The sequence below is a fragment of the Pieris rapae genome, chromosome 16 (assembly GCF_905147795.1).
Source record: "Pieris rapae chromosome 16, ilPieRapa1.1, whole genome shotgun sequence".
NCBI classification, from domain to species: domain Eukaryota; kingdom Metazoa; phylum Arthropoda; class Insecta; order Lepidoptera; family Pieridae; genus Pieris; species Pieris rapae.
The window spans coordinates 9175531-9191294 of NC_059524.1; the positions used below are offsets into that span (position 1 = coordinate 9175531).

The 15764-nt window shown below is 33.9% G+C and overlaps 3 protein-coding genes across 3 annotated transcripts; all 3 read right to left on the minus strand.

Annotated features, from left to right (window-relative positions):
- Nucleotides 1–817: 817 nt before the first annotated feature.
- LOC110996831 (carboxypeptidase B) lies at nucleotides 818–4973 on the minus strand. The gene is made up of 5 exons (XM_022264693.2): nucleotides 4843–4973; nucleotides 4208–4417; nucleotides 2603–2699; nucleotides 2034–2345; nucleotides 818–1476 (listed from the first exon to the last, which is right to left on the minus strand). Exons 1-5 carry the CDS (start codon nucleotides 4905–4907, stop codon nucleotides 868–870), a joined length of 1293 nt encoding a protein of 430 aa, XP_022120385.2. The 5' UTR covers nucleotides 4908–4973; the 3' UTR covers nucleotides 818–867.
- A 1572-nt stretch (nucleotides 4974–6545) lies between these two features.
- Nucleotides 6546–9811, minus strand: LOC110996828 (carboxypeptidase B-like). The gene is made up of 5 exons (XM_045631589.1): nucleotides 9700–9811; nucleotides 9220–9429; nucleotides 8901–9003; nucleotides 7991–8302; nucleotides 6546–7187 (listed from the first exon to the last, which is right to left on the minus strand). Exons 1-5 carry the CDS (start codon nucleotides 9762–9764, stop codon nucleotides 6591–6593), a joined length of 1287 nt encoding a protein of 428 aa, XP_045487545.1. The 5' UTR covers nucleotides 9765–9811; the 3' UTR covers nucleotides 6546–6590.
- A 1662-nt stretch (nucleotides 9812–11473) lies between these two features.
- On the minus strand, nucleotides 11474–14858 carry LOC123689859 (carboxypeptidase B-like). The gene is made up of 5 exons (XM_045631588.1): nucleotides 14719–14858; nucleotides 14150–14359; nucleotides 13894–13996; nucleotides 12977–13288; nucleotides 11474–12684 (listed from the first exon to the last, which is right to left on the minus strand). The coding sequence occupies exons 1-5, from the start codon at nucleotides 14781–14783 to the stop codon at nucleotides 12025–12027; spliced, it is 1350 nt and encodes a 449-aa protein (XP_045487544.1). The 5' UTR covers nucleotides 14784–14858; the 3' UTR covers nucleotides 11474–12024.
- Between the last annotated feature and the right edge of the window lie 906 nt (nucleotides 14859–15764).

The following is a 15764-nucleotide window of genomic DNA, read 5'->3' on the forward strand; positions in this document are numbered from 1 at the left end:
AGAGAGATTATAGAGAAACATGTCTACGCAATGATTATTTATAAATTTTGTGATGACTCACCGATCTATTTACTTTTTAATGAGTTACTGAAATCAGGATTTTTTTCTTTTTGCAATAGAAATACACACATATCATAAAAAAATAAAAATAAAATAAAATACGTTTATTTTGGAACATAGGAACATAATGTATCACTTATTCCACGTCATTAAATTCGAGCCTGTTGGCATCCCTACTCATCGGCAAAGAAGACAGAGGGTGTTGGCCGAGAGAAAAAGCCGGCGTAAAAAACTCTCGGTACTCTTTTTATCGACTAGTTAACAACATACATCCTATTTCAATTCTGTGAATAACTTATCATTTATATATCTTCCGTTTTAGATCACATGTTTATGGTTTGTAAGAATTATAATTACTAAGTATAAAGCATGATGTGTTTTCCTGTCAGAGGGTGTTCCTAGATGTAAGCTTTTATTGTGACGTTGACAAGCATTTTATAAGTAAATAAGGGGAGCGGTGAGCTTCCGCCCAGAAGGCGGAAGAGCATAGACCATATAGGACGAATTTGCGCTTTACACAGTAGCAAGCGAAGCCCAGACTGAAATTGCGTCTTGCCTTGCCTTGCCGAGTATATTAAGACTTGCACGCTAATTTTGCCTTTCCTTCCTAATGACGAGAAACTTCGAAGATACTTCGGGGAAAGAGTGTTATTATGCGGGAAATATACAGAAGAGAATAGTGTTAACAAAACTCAATATATCTTTATAAACTTCATTTAATTTTTGATTTGCAGTGCAAAGAAATAATGGACCATACTCACTTGTAATAAATCAATTTTACTTCTAGCATTACTGTTTACATTTATATTATTGCAGAAACGGATAGGGTCCATACAGCTGCCTTGCGCGCCTTGCACCAACTACAATGCCATCCCATGTTTCGTCTACCACGTGGCTAATGTACCTTGCACTCAGAGAGAAACCCAAAAGTCCTGGACCAAGACCAGGCAATTCATATGTATACGCCAGAGGAAGACCAATATAGTGCGCGTAATCTTGAGAAGAACCAGATGTAGCATATCCAACCACTAACTTAGAATTTCCAGCTGTGTAATTTGGAAACTCCGGTAATTTCTTAACCTGAATTGCCGTAATCATATTAACAGCTGTTGTCTGCTGAGCAAAAGCGTAGTTTGATAGACTGCCATCGTGACCCCAGGAGTACAGAACCATGCTTCCGTAGCTATGCATGCTAAGGTACATGACCATTCTATTCAGGTTCTCATGAAGGATGTCCCGGATGACCCTTGTTTCTACTTCTGAGAAAGCTTTGCGGCCAGGATAGGTGTTCGCACAAGGATCGGAACTAACACCAACAGTATTCCATAAGAAATCAAAATTGCGGTTTCCGTCAACTCCAGGGCAGCGTTCGCCGTCCTCGTGGTCAGTTGAACGGGTTTTGCGCCAAAAACGAGTCTGTTAATTGAAAATATGAGTGAAATAAAGATTGAACAAAGAGCGGATTGAACAGTGTTAAAATTATTACGATTAAATATAAATGATACATATGTTACTTTTTTTTCCTACCAATAACCAAGCGATACTTTCAATCCGTTTTATCGATCGTGTAAAAGTTTGTAATGAATTAAAATCATCTGCCTTACCTTGTATTGTTATTGAATAATGATATAAATAAATAATAGTCATTATTATTACTATCAGGTTTTATTTCTGTAAACGCACTGTGTTCTGTTGGCCTAGTGGTTGAAACCATGGAGTTACACGCTGAAGCGTGCGACTCTTATCCCTGAGGTCGTAGGTTCGATCCCCGGTTGTGAACCAATTAACTTTCCTCATATAGGATGATATAAAACATCGTGAGGAAACCAGATTGCCGTAGACCCAAAAGGTCGACGCCCTGTGTCAGGCTCAGGTGGCTGATTACCTAGGCTCTTAGATCATGAAACCATACCTAATAAGGTTGTATCGCCACTGATTTGTGTTATTATTTATTAAAAAAAACGCAAACTTACACCATTATGAGTAATAGCATATCCATCCGGATTGGCGACAGGCAAAATGATCCAATCAAACTCTTCAATCATATCAGCATTTGTCACATTCTCTACAAGTTTGTGGATAGCATATGTCGCCACTGGCGGAGTTATCCATTCTCTAGCATGAATTGCTGCCTCAATGAAAACTATTGACTTAGATTCGTCCTCGAAGTTAGTGGAAGATATTTTTAGGTATTTAATGGGACGACCTTCGAATGAATGCGCAGGTGTCTCTAGCTTAACTAGATTGGGATACTGCTCCGCAATTCTGTCCAGGTAAGCGTAGATCTGAAAGGCAAATCAATCAACGAACCTAGTTTATTGATAGAAGAGATGCGTGTTTTTATGTCACTAAGCTAGAAGTATCCAAAGGATTTTCATACACGGCCATACAGTAGGGATAGCTTGCCAGTAACAGAAAATTACTGCGGGCTATTAAAGTTTTAAACTGACTGTGTGACCCAGTGTAATACCGGTGTCAAATACGCCCATATTCAAAACTATGTGAGCAATTATTTCGATTATATTTTATAGTTAACACTAACCACTTCCAAACGCTGGTATCTATCATACGCCATTACTCCCTTTGCAGGAGTATTTTTGCTGTGAGTTTCCATGTCCTCATCATCCAAATCCAGTTGACTGTTGGAATTAAATTTAAAATTATGTAGATTGTGTATGATGTTAATCGTATTACAATGGAATCTAAGGTAAAATCTCTGGGGTAAAATCAGAATTAGAAAATGTTTATTTCAGAACTAGTCTTAGTAGTTATTTACATAAAATAGAATCTTATTCGAATTACGTATAAGTAGTCTGTTTGTCTGATGGTTTTTGCTGTACCAGTTTTTTTTATATTTTTTTACTTATTCTATTCATATTGCGATATTGAGGCATCTTGTTGATAAAGGTAAAAGTATAAGGTAAGTATTTTTTCAATAATTTAGCTGTTACCAGAGTTTATTGCGGGCTAGGATAACAAAGCCACAAAGAACAAACAACTGCGCAGTTTTAACTAATTAAAAAGTTCTTTATAAATCAATTGTTGTTGTTATTCAGAAAGATGGAATGCTATGAGTGACGTGAGAAGACAAGCTATACCACCCAGCCACTTGATTTCTACGCCTTAGGGCTGAATTAATTATTATAATATATCTATTATAATAGGTATATTAAATTTCAAACATGTGAGACGTTACGAATAATAAGACGCGCCTTGAGAAGGTCTTTTGAGAAAATTAGGTGTGCCTTTTTTTATAGAACAGGGGGCAAACGGGCAGGAGGCTCACCTGATGTTAAGTTGAGCCTTGATTGTTTTATCTTTCTGACACCTATATAACATATTAAAATTTTAAAAGAAATAGGCAGTAGTGTATTAACATCGGAGTTACCAATACGATTCATGTAAGATACTTAATGTCTCCGACGACTACATTATCGGGGAATTGTCTACAAAATATTAAAAAAAAAAGCATATTAAAATAGACTTATAATTTTGTTGGATTTAAATAATATACTTATTAATCAGTAAATTATATTAATATAGCTAATTTTTTGAATCTATTACCGAGTGCGTGTTATAAAAATACATTTCAAAACATCGTTTTAATGTATTTAGGCCGTAGATTGAGCTAAAAATTGTTCTTGCATTGACCTTGACCTTGTAATTTTTGTTAATAAATGTAATCTTATAAAAACCGGCTTAGTATATTATAATACACTACCTAATGTTGTTAATCTAAGTATAATTAATGGCTTAACTTATCAATTATCGTCAGATTTCCATTACCAACAATTTAAAAAAAATCTTTTATTTTTTATTTGTATTTTAAATATAACACAAATGATATAAAGACTAGCTTATAATAAATTTGCGTTCATTAATGTTAAAAAAGGTTTTTAATAACGTTGAAGGTAATGATAACTTTATTTTATTGTAATGGCCGGTCCCATCTTGTCTGAGTTATTTATGATTTACTTTGAAGAAATAATCTCCCACTGAAACTTTTATTTAAACGGTTAGTAGTTTTTGAATGTATTCGTCACAAATATACAAATGTTTCTCGTTTAATTAAGTGATAAATGTCGTTGATAATAATATAGATTATAATAAGTACGATATTTAGATCAATAAGACTATATTAACTTACGCCTTCACATCATCTACATGTATCCAGTACTGTATGCCTTCACTTTCCAATGCATTTATAAACTGGTCTTGATGTTCTGGTTTCACAAGAACTAGACCTTCACGGTCTGTGGTAGCCCAGCTAAGAAAGTCCAGGTCAAAGCCGGGAATCATTAACCCGAGAGACTCCAGCTGTTCCACAGATGACGGAGCTACGTAGTAGGACTTCCATCTATAATATCATACATATTATAACTTAAACTATTAATAATTTAAAATGTAAAAAAATGATAAATTTTGAGATATGTAAAGCTTCATAATCGATTGAAATAAATTGGTTATATGAAGGTTAAAAATTATCTATTTAAAGTAGATTACAAGACAAATAATTAAAAAATTGTATCGAATAAGTAGAAAAAATGGGATTTCATTAGTATAGTATAAACTATTTTATAAAATTGTGTGTGGACCTTTGTTGGACCTGAAATAATTCTACAAGACATTTTTGTACATTTCATATTTAATAATGTTTCATATTTGATAATCCATATAATAGTTTGCGGTTGAAGCCTGGTTCATCCAGCTAAACTCCATACAGGCTACCAACAAAGCAAAATTTTACTATACTTTTTCCACAGACGATAAATTAATACATACCCTATATATTCTTCGTGCTTGGCGAAAATACTGGACACCAAACACAAAAGTATTAAAGCGTTCATTGTTCACAATATACAACTAATTTTCATTTGTAAATTTGAAATTATATTCAAAACATGATAAGAAATTATCAAATATTTTTATCTATAAAAGTTTTAAATACGTTTAAATTACCAACTACTTTTATTTATGATTAACACCTCAGTCATCAATATTAAAAAATGCGATAAATTTGAGATTCCATTCAATTCATTAACATAAATGTACTGAGTTAAAATTATGGCTAAATGGCGCTATGGATGATAATAACACAATAATATTTTAATTTATTTAAAGTTACCTATAAGTTACAATATAGTACTTTTAGATAGAACCCATGCAGAAACTCAAACTCATTCTCGAAAGTCAGTCAAATATGTAAGGGTAATAGCGCACTAGCGGCCAGACGCGCGGCCCGGCCGCAGGGGTTGCGATTTGCAACGCGGCCAAAACTGCGGCTACGATAGTCAGTTGCTTATACAGCGCGCTTCAAAATGGACGTTGAGGAAATAGCAGTGCTTTTGTATCTTAGTAAGAAGCAGAAAAGGAAAAGGAAAAAATATTGGGTCCATCCCTTACTACGTGAAAGGCGAACAAAGGGATTATTTCATACTTATTTCACCGACCTTCAGCAATATGATGAAAAGTTCTTTAATTATTTGCGGATGAGCAAGTCTTCATTTGAAGAACTGTTAAGAAAATTAAGTCCATCAATACATAATAAATAATAATCAATAAATCAGTTATAAATCGCTAAACACGCTGTAGTTCCACAATACGCGCGGCCGCCGCGGCTAGTGCCCCCACACTGCTTATTTAACTACAATGCAATTGATCCCAGTGGCCGCAGCGACCAGCGACCGAACACGGGCCGCAAATGCGGCCGCTGGCCGCGTGCGGCCAGGTGCGCGTGCTATATGGCGATTTCATACTATGGTTTCTATCTCGATGGCCGCTGCGGCCTGGCCGCTAGTGCGCTATTGCCCTAAGAGTCATGCTCTACCGCGATATGTACTTAATAATTTATAACTGTATGATACTTAATAATTTATAATTTAATCAATTTTTGTGCGTAAAATTATAAATTTTTAAGTAATTGGTTGTTAAAAAAAAGCTTTTAGGAAGTCACGCGACGTCTTTACGGATGATCCTAACATTGTAGCAAATGGCAAATTAAAGTAAAAAAGATACTGTGAAAATGTTAAGATATTAGTAAGGTAATTTATGTTATAAGTGATAGAGTAAGTGAGAGAGTAATTGAGCATTGCATTTATTACTGTGTTTTTTTAATTAATTCAGAATAAACCCTTAAACAGATTAATGGCGTTTTCTATTCGTTGCCTCGTATTTTTGATTTTTTAACTTTACTTACAAATAAAACACATGTTTGAAGCTGGGTAAGGACTGGCATGAATGGTTTACAACATTAGCTTATATCGAACATAAAATAAAAGGTAGTAAGCTAAGGAAGCTAACAAAAACTAATTTGGCTCATTGAAGGAGATTAAATCTAAGTGATAATTCAATTCAAAAAGTGAAGTCGACCTTTTCATGGATTTTAGTGCCATGTGTGAGACGATGGCTAATCTTAGGTTTGCGTTATTAATTATTCTAACTATTGTAATCCTTTATTGTATACCTAATGTAAATAAAAAAAACTATTTAAATATCATCATTTTAATACAAATTACATACAATTTTCATTATTAACTTCTCACAATTGCTCTTGCTCTCTTCGCGCCTACAGAAATGCCCTCCCAAGTCTCCTCAGCAACTGGCCTGACGTATTTAGGGTCAAGATGGAACCCTTGTATACCTCTTCTAAGTCCAGGTAACTCATAAGTATAAGTCAGAGGAACTCCGATAGAATGGGCATAGTCTTCAGCAGCTCCAGATGCGCCATAACCAATTACGAGCAAGGAATTGCCGACCTTGTATCTTGAAAAGACTGGGAGGGTCTTTGCGTAAATTGCGTCAGCCATTGCAATTCCTACCGTATGTAAGCCTAAAGCATTGTTTGAGAGGCTTCCATCATGTCCCCAAGGGTACAAAATCATGCTTCCATAACTATGAATCGTGATGTACAAAATCATTCTGCTCAAGTTCTCATCAAGAACGTCCCGTACAAGTCTGGTCTCGATTTCTGAGAAGGGTTTAGATCCTCCGTATGTATCTGTGCAGGGGTTGTTGCTGGTTCCTACAGTACCCCAGTGAATATCGAAGTTCCGGTTTCCATCGACTCCGGGACACATAACGCTTAGTGGAGACTGATCAGTCGAACGTGTTTTGCGCCAGAATCGTTCCTGAAATTCTTGATCTCTTTATTCATCCATAACCAAACGTATAATGTACATATTTTTACACCAATATCTATAGTACTTAACTGTATTACTAGCTCCAATAGCTTTGATGTATATATTTTTATTATTAAGATTCCGTGACTTCCATTCGGAACATAAAATTAACTAACATAAATTTAAATATTCGCATATGTAAGGAAAGATATGAAATGAAAGCCTGAGTTAATAAATATTGATGATCATAATATTATTAGCAGATATGGATAGCTACAAAAATGTAAAACATTCGTTTAAAATATTGATAATATTCAATTAATATCAATTAGTTATGTAGCACACGTTTTTATCCGATAAGATTAATTTAAACTATCATAAATCAATTAATTAAACTAATCATACCAGTCAATTAGGTACATATATTTTATCAATATTTTAATATTCCATTTACTAAATGTTGGATTAGTTGATTACTATTCAAAATATGTACATAGAATGTTTAGCCGATCGCCTGATGTAAAGCGCCGCCCATGCACACTAGCAATACCAGGACTCGCAAGTGCTTTACCGGCCTTTAAGAAATTGATAAGCTCTTTTCTTGAGCCGAATTGGTCCGAAAATACTTCAATGGGGAGCTAGTTCCACCTTATGGTTGTGCGTGGCAGGAACTGTTATGGTACGAAGAGATGTTTCATAATTTTTAGTTCACCAGTATTGCTTGCTAAGATACATAGAAAAAGAACAGCACTGGCGCACTATTAGTTTTTCATATCTTATTAAAACTTACATTTAATTGATGTTAAACTTACATTTGTATGAGAAAATTCGTATCCATCTGGGTTAGACACAGGCATGATGATCCAGTCAAAGTTGTCCAAAAGCTCTGGATCAGTTCTGTCTTCAACCAGCTTGTAGATTGCATAAACAGCAGCTGGTGTGGTGATCCATTCTCTGGCGTGCATAGTCGCATCGACAAATATGACGGATTTTGACCTATCTTCAAAGTTGGTGGAAGAAATTTTCAAGTACTTGATAGGACGGCCCTCAAAGGATCTTCCAGCTGTTACTTGCTTGACAATGTTGGGATACTTGGCAGCTACCTCGTCCATGTAATTGTAGATCTATAAAGGAATTATCAGGACTGCAGCCCTTGCTTGTACCTATGTGATTTTAAAAAAATATTCTACCTACCGCTAGCTTACATCAGCCTTCGATCACCATTTAGATGCGAGACTTGAAGTTAGAAGTAGACAGTAGTTGTATAATGTTATTTTAAAACGCTTAATTTTCAATTAATTCAGCCTAGACTTTGCTTTTTACCGTCTACAATCATTTTTGTTAAATATTACACGCACACAGTCGTATTTAATTGCATTTTATTATTAAAATACTGATTACTTTTTCAAGACAATATTTTTTACTTTTCCTATCTATAGATATTGTACATACTGAAATCTTTATTGCTATGAATGCAATTAATACGATTGAATGCAATGTAAGTATTGAAGTGGGTGCCTGCGTCTGAGAATGCTAACGGGCGGCTTATTTTCAGTAAGCTTTAATTAAAAAGTTGGCTTGATGTTTTTCTCGTTGTTAATAAATGTCATCAAATAGAGGAAACAATGAACTACAACAGACTGACTGTATAAATTATGCAATAGATGATCTCTGTCCTATTTAAACGACTATTCAAAATGCCGAGGTTATATTATAACTTACTGCGTCCAATCGAAGATAATTGTCGTAAGGTTTTTCCGGTGTGCTTCTAGCGCGGAACTCTGCATGCCTTGCTTCAATAAGCTCATCTTCAATATCGAGCTGGCTGTTTACAAAAACAATAAAGTGTAATAAAAGATAGCTTTAATACTTTTCTGTGCTTACGTCTTTTTTTCCTCATTTCAAATTTGTATCAGCATATTGATAAACCATCGGAATTGGTTTTCCTCGTCATATGGTGTAATTATTGGAATCGACACTTTTTACATCGTCAAAAATCGCTTCGGAGAAATAAAAATATAATCTAATATAAAAATCTTACGATTTGATATCTTCACTGTGAACTCTATGAGATATTCCTTCTGTCACCAGAACATTTAAGAATTCTTCTTGGTATTGAGGCTTCACCAACGCTACACCTTCACGGTCTACTCTTGGTCTGACGAAGTAGTCTACATCTAATTTGCTCTCCAGAGATCCCAAGATCGACAGCTGTTCTTGAGAAGCAGGAGCCACATAGTACGACTTCCATCTATAAGGTGACGAATAAAAAAAAAAATATTATAAAAGAAATAATGAAATAGACGCGAACAGGATTAGTGGTAAATCCAATAGGTAAAATAGGTATTCATTAAATATTAGGCAGTCTTGTTCTAGTAAGGCATGGAGCAGAACCAATTGTGTGAAATTATACTATTTCTATGCAAATGAGTAGTTCCAACTCTTTAAAAATCACATCTAAATCGACTCCAGAAACACAAAAGTTCTTTGAAACTCAAAATTTACTTTAATTGTCACGTACCCAGAGTATATTTCATGTTTGGCAAATGCCACTGCGCACAAAGACACAAGTATCCATACCTTCATTTTGGAAAGAACTGTTAAATCGAATAATAAGTATTAATTACGAAGGATTAGCTTAATCGATAATTACCAATTAATCTATTAATTAATTTAATCTTCTGTCTTAGGTTTGAATAAATAGAACTGACGAGAGTAAATCAAATCAAATCAAAATATCTTTATTCATGTAGGTAAACATGTACACTTATGAACGTCAAGAAAAACAAATTAAATTAATTGTCAATTTACATTTACAACCAGTTCGCAAGTCAAGGGCGTAGAGCGGGTAAGAAGAACTGGCAAGAAACTTTCCGCCACTCTATTCAATCGCCAAGTTTTTAATACAAATTGTTTGAACTGGAGCAAATCAACCCCAGTAGATTATATTGACAGACGTAGTCACTCCCTTTAACTGTTACCCTACATTCTTTCGTTTCATAGCAATTAACTAAATGATGAGAGTTACGCCCGCAGAGTATTTCCAGACGTAGGCACTTTCTTCAACAGTTACATTGCTACACAGTGTTACACAGCACATACGCACATTATTCACGAATTATTAATACAGGTAAAATAAAGTCCTCTATTATTTAAAGCACTCTGATGACTCAGGAACCTAGATCTAAACTTCGAAGAATTTAAAGTTTTATCTATGAAGAATATTAGAGATTTTTTATTGCAATATATCGACATTTGCAACGATTGATTTGATTTTATTTATGCAATTTAAAAATGTGGTGAAATCTTACATAAACGTATGTGTTTATTAGCCCTTATTGCTATTTTATACGTTTATAACACTTATTTAAGTTACAAAAAAACTTTATTCTAATACATAAATTAAACTTAATCTAGAACTTGCTTTCATTATTTTCAAATCTTAGCTCTTCTTGTCCAAGTTGTGCCTCCTATTCTTTTTATATCGTCTGCTTATCTTTTGCTCTGTCTTCCTCTTTTCCTTTTTCCATCGCGTGGTTGCCATTATGTAATTATTACAACAAATATTGTGGACATAATGAAATAATAAGTTAAGTGCCTAAAATTCGTGAATAACTTAAATAGTGAAACCATCAGCTGTTGAGATAAACGATCATTAATTAGGAAAATTTACTACCCAAACGAACTAAATTCCGTCAGGAAGTAACAAAGTGTGAAAATCTATCTATTTACAATAATTAAGAGAAAATAACCCAAATCTGTACAAGATGTTTGTCAAATTTCAATTGATTAATTAAGATCAGCGCCATCTCTTGTAACTTGACTGTACTACAAGCAGAACAAGAAACGTTATCGATAAATAATCACCACGCAAATGAAATCAATAGTCCAGTAAAAGGTCACTAGAGGTCACTACCAGTACTGTAAACAACACTAACTAGTAATTCAAAACAATCCTACAAATTATGGGGGAAATTATGAATGTGCTTGGCCACATCCAAAATATGTGTGTCTGTATTGGTGTATACACGTAATAAGTGAAACTTGTTTATGAACTTATTTTTCAAAAAATGATCTACTAAATGCAATTTTACAGAAATTGGATAAATAAAGTTAAATTAGATAAAGTTTAACAAAAGGTTTTTACTATCATAGACATGAATATAAATAATACAATTATTTAGTTGCGGTACGCCAATTCAAATCACTAACGGCCTGTCCCCAGTTTAATTTAATATTGATTTGGTTTTTTTTAATTTCTTTATCTTTGAATGGTAACAAATTAAACAATAATATCTTATTCATTCTCATTTACTTACAAACTACAGTATGTGAGAACTATGACAATATAGACCAAGTGCTCTTTAAAATAAGACTAATACAATATTATTTACAACAATTATATAAACAGTTAAAATGCAATTTAAATTATACAGGTAATTAAAGAAAAATCACTAGTGAATTTTCATTGCACTGTGTATATGATTTATGAAATAAATAATCTTTCAACCATTTGATTAAGTTTTTACAGAATTTCATTAATTGTAATAGAATTATTACTATCATGGTTATCGTTGAAGTTGCGCGAAACGGAATAATTTTAAGCGTAACCGAAAAATTGTTATTTTGTTTTGCTACGCCACTCAATTTTACGAAAACATTATTTTATTTCTTCGCTTTGTAACTAACAATGTTAGATAAAACTAATTATATTTAGCGGCTATCAAACCTACGACCTCAAGGATGTAAGTCGCACACTGAAGCCACACTGCACTTTGGTTTATTACACACGTAAATAAATAAAATGTTTACATATCATTTATTTAATAAAATTACACAAATTTCATTATTTACTTCTCACAATTGCTCTTGCTCTCTTCGCGCCTACAGAAATGCCCTCCCAAGTCTCCTCAGCAACTGGCCTGATGTATTGAGGGTCAAGATGGAACCCTTTCAAATGATCATCATTAGCAAAATCATCATCATCATCTTCATCATCATCATCATCATCATCATAATCATGTTCAATTCCGGGTAACTCGTAAGTATAAGTTAGAGGCACTCCGATAGAATGGGCATAGTCTTCAGCAGCTCCAGATGAGCCATAACCAATTACGAGCAGGGAATTGCCGACTGTATATCTTGGAAAGACTGGGAGGGTCTTTGCGTAAATTGCGTCAGCCATTGCAACTCCTACCGTATGTAAGCCTAAAGCATTGTTTGAGAGACTTCCATCATGACCCCAAGGGTACAAAATCATGCTTCCGTAACTATGAATCGTGATATACAAAATCATTCTGCTCAAGTTTTCCTTAAGCACGTCCCGAACGACTCTTGTCTCGTTTTCGGAGAAGGGTTTAGTTCCTGGGTAAATGTCTGCGCAGTTGTGGTCGCTGGTTCCGACGGTACCCCAGTGGAAATCGAAGTTCCGGTTTCCATCGACTCCGCGACATAGAAAGCTTATTAGATTTCTATCAAACGAACGCGTTTTGCGCCAGAATCGTTCCTAAAAAAAATAATTTCATTATTGAAGTGAAAATATGTAATAATATCTACGTAGTACTGAAATATATTGCTAACTCGAATTAATCTAATATATAGATTTTTGTGTCAAGAATATGTTTTTTATTTTTCAGAATAGTTAGTAAACGGACAGGAGCCTCATCTGAAGTTAAGCAATACCGAGCATGGAAACTCTTAATGCCAAGGCTTGCAAGTGCGTTTGCAGCCTTGTGCTTTTTAAGAAAACGGAAGTTACCTAGATTAAAAAAATAATATTAGCGCATTTTATAACTTACATTTGTATGAGAATATTCGTATCCGTCTGGGTTAGACATAGGCATGATGATCCAGTCAAAATGGTCCAAAAGCTCTGGATCAGTTCTATTTTCAACCAGCTTGTGGATTGCATACAGAGCAGCTGGTGTGGTGATCCATTCTCTGGCGTGCATAGTCGCATCGACAAATATGACGGATTTTGACGTATCTTCGAAATTAGTGGAAGAAATTTTCAAGTACTTGATAGGACGGCCCTCAAACGATCTTCCAGCTGTTACTTGCTTCACAATGTTGGGATGGTTTGCGGCTACCTCGTCCATGTAATTGTAGATCTGTAAAGGAATTATCAGGACGGGAGCTCTTGCTCGTACCTCATATGTAAAATTACTATACCGCTAATGCAAGTTTACATTAGCCCTTTACATAGACTTCTGTTTGCGTAACAATTAGTTTTAAAATGCTGCCTTTTTTTAATAAGTACAACCCATGTGATGTTTATTTTTGGAAATAAAAATCACCCGTATAGATAAGATACGTGATTTTGATTGCATTTCAATAGGTATCTATAGATAGGCATCTCCATTTCTATGAGTTGTTGTTGAAATATGAAATACTTACGGCCGTTCACCATTATTCCATAAGATTTATTCTAATGTTAATACTTTGCTAATGCGATACAATTTACTAACGATAGTATGAAAAAAACTTGAGAATTATTTTTTTACTCAATTGGATCGGAAGAGATTTCAATCTTTACTAAGCCCATTATGTAAGCTTTAATTCAAAAATTTGGCTTGATTTTTATCTCGTTGTTGATAAATGTTATCAAAAAGTGGAAGCAATTAACTACAATAGACAAACTGACTATATAAATTATGTAATAGATGATCTCTATTTAAACGTCTATTCAAAATGCTGAGATTATATTATAACTTACTGCGTCCAATCGAAGATAATTGTCGTAAGGTTTTTCCGGTGTGCTTCTAGCGCGGAACTCTGCATGCCTTGCTTCAATAAGCTCATCTTCAATATCGAGCTGGCTGTTTACAAAAACAATAAAATCTTATCATATCCTTTAATTTTCAATTTGTATCAGCACTACTATCACGAATATATATGGGTTTCTGCGTCATTTAGCGTTATTGTTTGAAACTTCACTTTAGAAAAAAATATAATGTAATTTAAAATCTTACGATTTGATATCTTTACTGTGAACTCTATGAGATATTCCTTCTTTCACCAGAATATTTAAGAATTCTTCTTGGTATCGAGGCTTCACCAACGCTACACCTTCACGGTCTACTCTTGGTCTGACGAAGTAGTCTACATCTAATTTGCTCTCCAGAGATCCCAAGATTGACAGCTGTTCTTGAGTAGCTGGAGCCACATAGTACGACTTCCATCTATAATGTGATATTTATAAAAAAATTGTATCATTGCAATTTGCCGATTGACGAGGTACGTACGTACATGGCGAATACCCCGTGGGGTCCGGGCAAAACAAAATTTGTTAAGATGTTATCAACAAAATTATGAAAATCAAGCGGTGTAAATACAATTATATTTAAAAACATCAGGCAGTCTATTAAAGCATGGGGCAGAAGCATTTGTGTGAAATTATACTTTATCTTGATAAATGAGTAGTTCCAACACATCAATTACAAAAATCACCTCTTAACCGACCTCTAAACCAAAAACTAGAAAGTTCTTTCCAAATCATGAAATTTTATGATATTTGATTAAAGTATTAATAGTTACGTACCCAGTGTATATTTCATGTTTGGCAAATGCCACTGCGCACAAAGACACAAGTATCCATACCTTCATTTTGGAAGGAACTGTGAAAAAGATTAAAATGTATTAATAAGGAAGAATAGGACCAGATTGATAATTACGATAATTAAATTAATCTTCTTATCTAAATTAAAGAGAACTGCTATAAATTTTAAATTTACTGTATACCTAGAATAGCATTTCGAAGAATTTGATTATTATATCTGTATTTCCAAGGATATCAGAGATTTTTATTGCAGTTTCTTATAATAATTTATTTTATTATAAATATATATTAGAAAATATTGATTCAATTTATTTGCCTAATTTTAACATTTGGTAACATGTTACAAACAACATATAACATAATGAAATAGCATTTGGCAAGACACATAGTAAGAAAAGAATGAAAAAAATGTAAAATATATGTACAGACTGGTTTCTGGAATGAATGAGAAGCAAAAGGCAAATAAGGCGCTGGGAAGACGACAAAAGAAGGTAATAGAATTGTATAGAATAGCGAAGGACAGATGAATATAACAACAGTTGGAGGAAGCCTTTGTCAAATGACCACAAAAATATTGACAGAGATTCATATTTCACAATTTTATCTTATTTATTCAGAATCTCATGAATCTTATAACCCAAAAAGAAAAAAAAATCTCTGATATTACGCAAATTCCAAAAAAAAAAATCTACAAAATTAAAGTTAATTTAGTTAGTTAACAGAATTCCTAACAATCTCATGCAAGGCAATCACCGTTCATTTTCATCAGGTACCCTCAATGAACTGGAATATTAATGAATATTTTTGTTTATTAATCCTGGACCACGTACAGAACATTATAGGGGTTGGATTTTAAAATCGGTAGCATGAATCTGATGATACTAAGAATGTAGGAGTCTCGGAGGATCTTGATTGGAACACCTCCGTGTGAGTTGCAGTAATGTATGCTGCCGTAGTTGCGTCTAAGTATTTAATTTTTTTTTAATTTTGTACAATATACTGAAATTTGTAAACAATACGCCATTTTC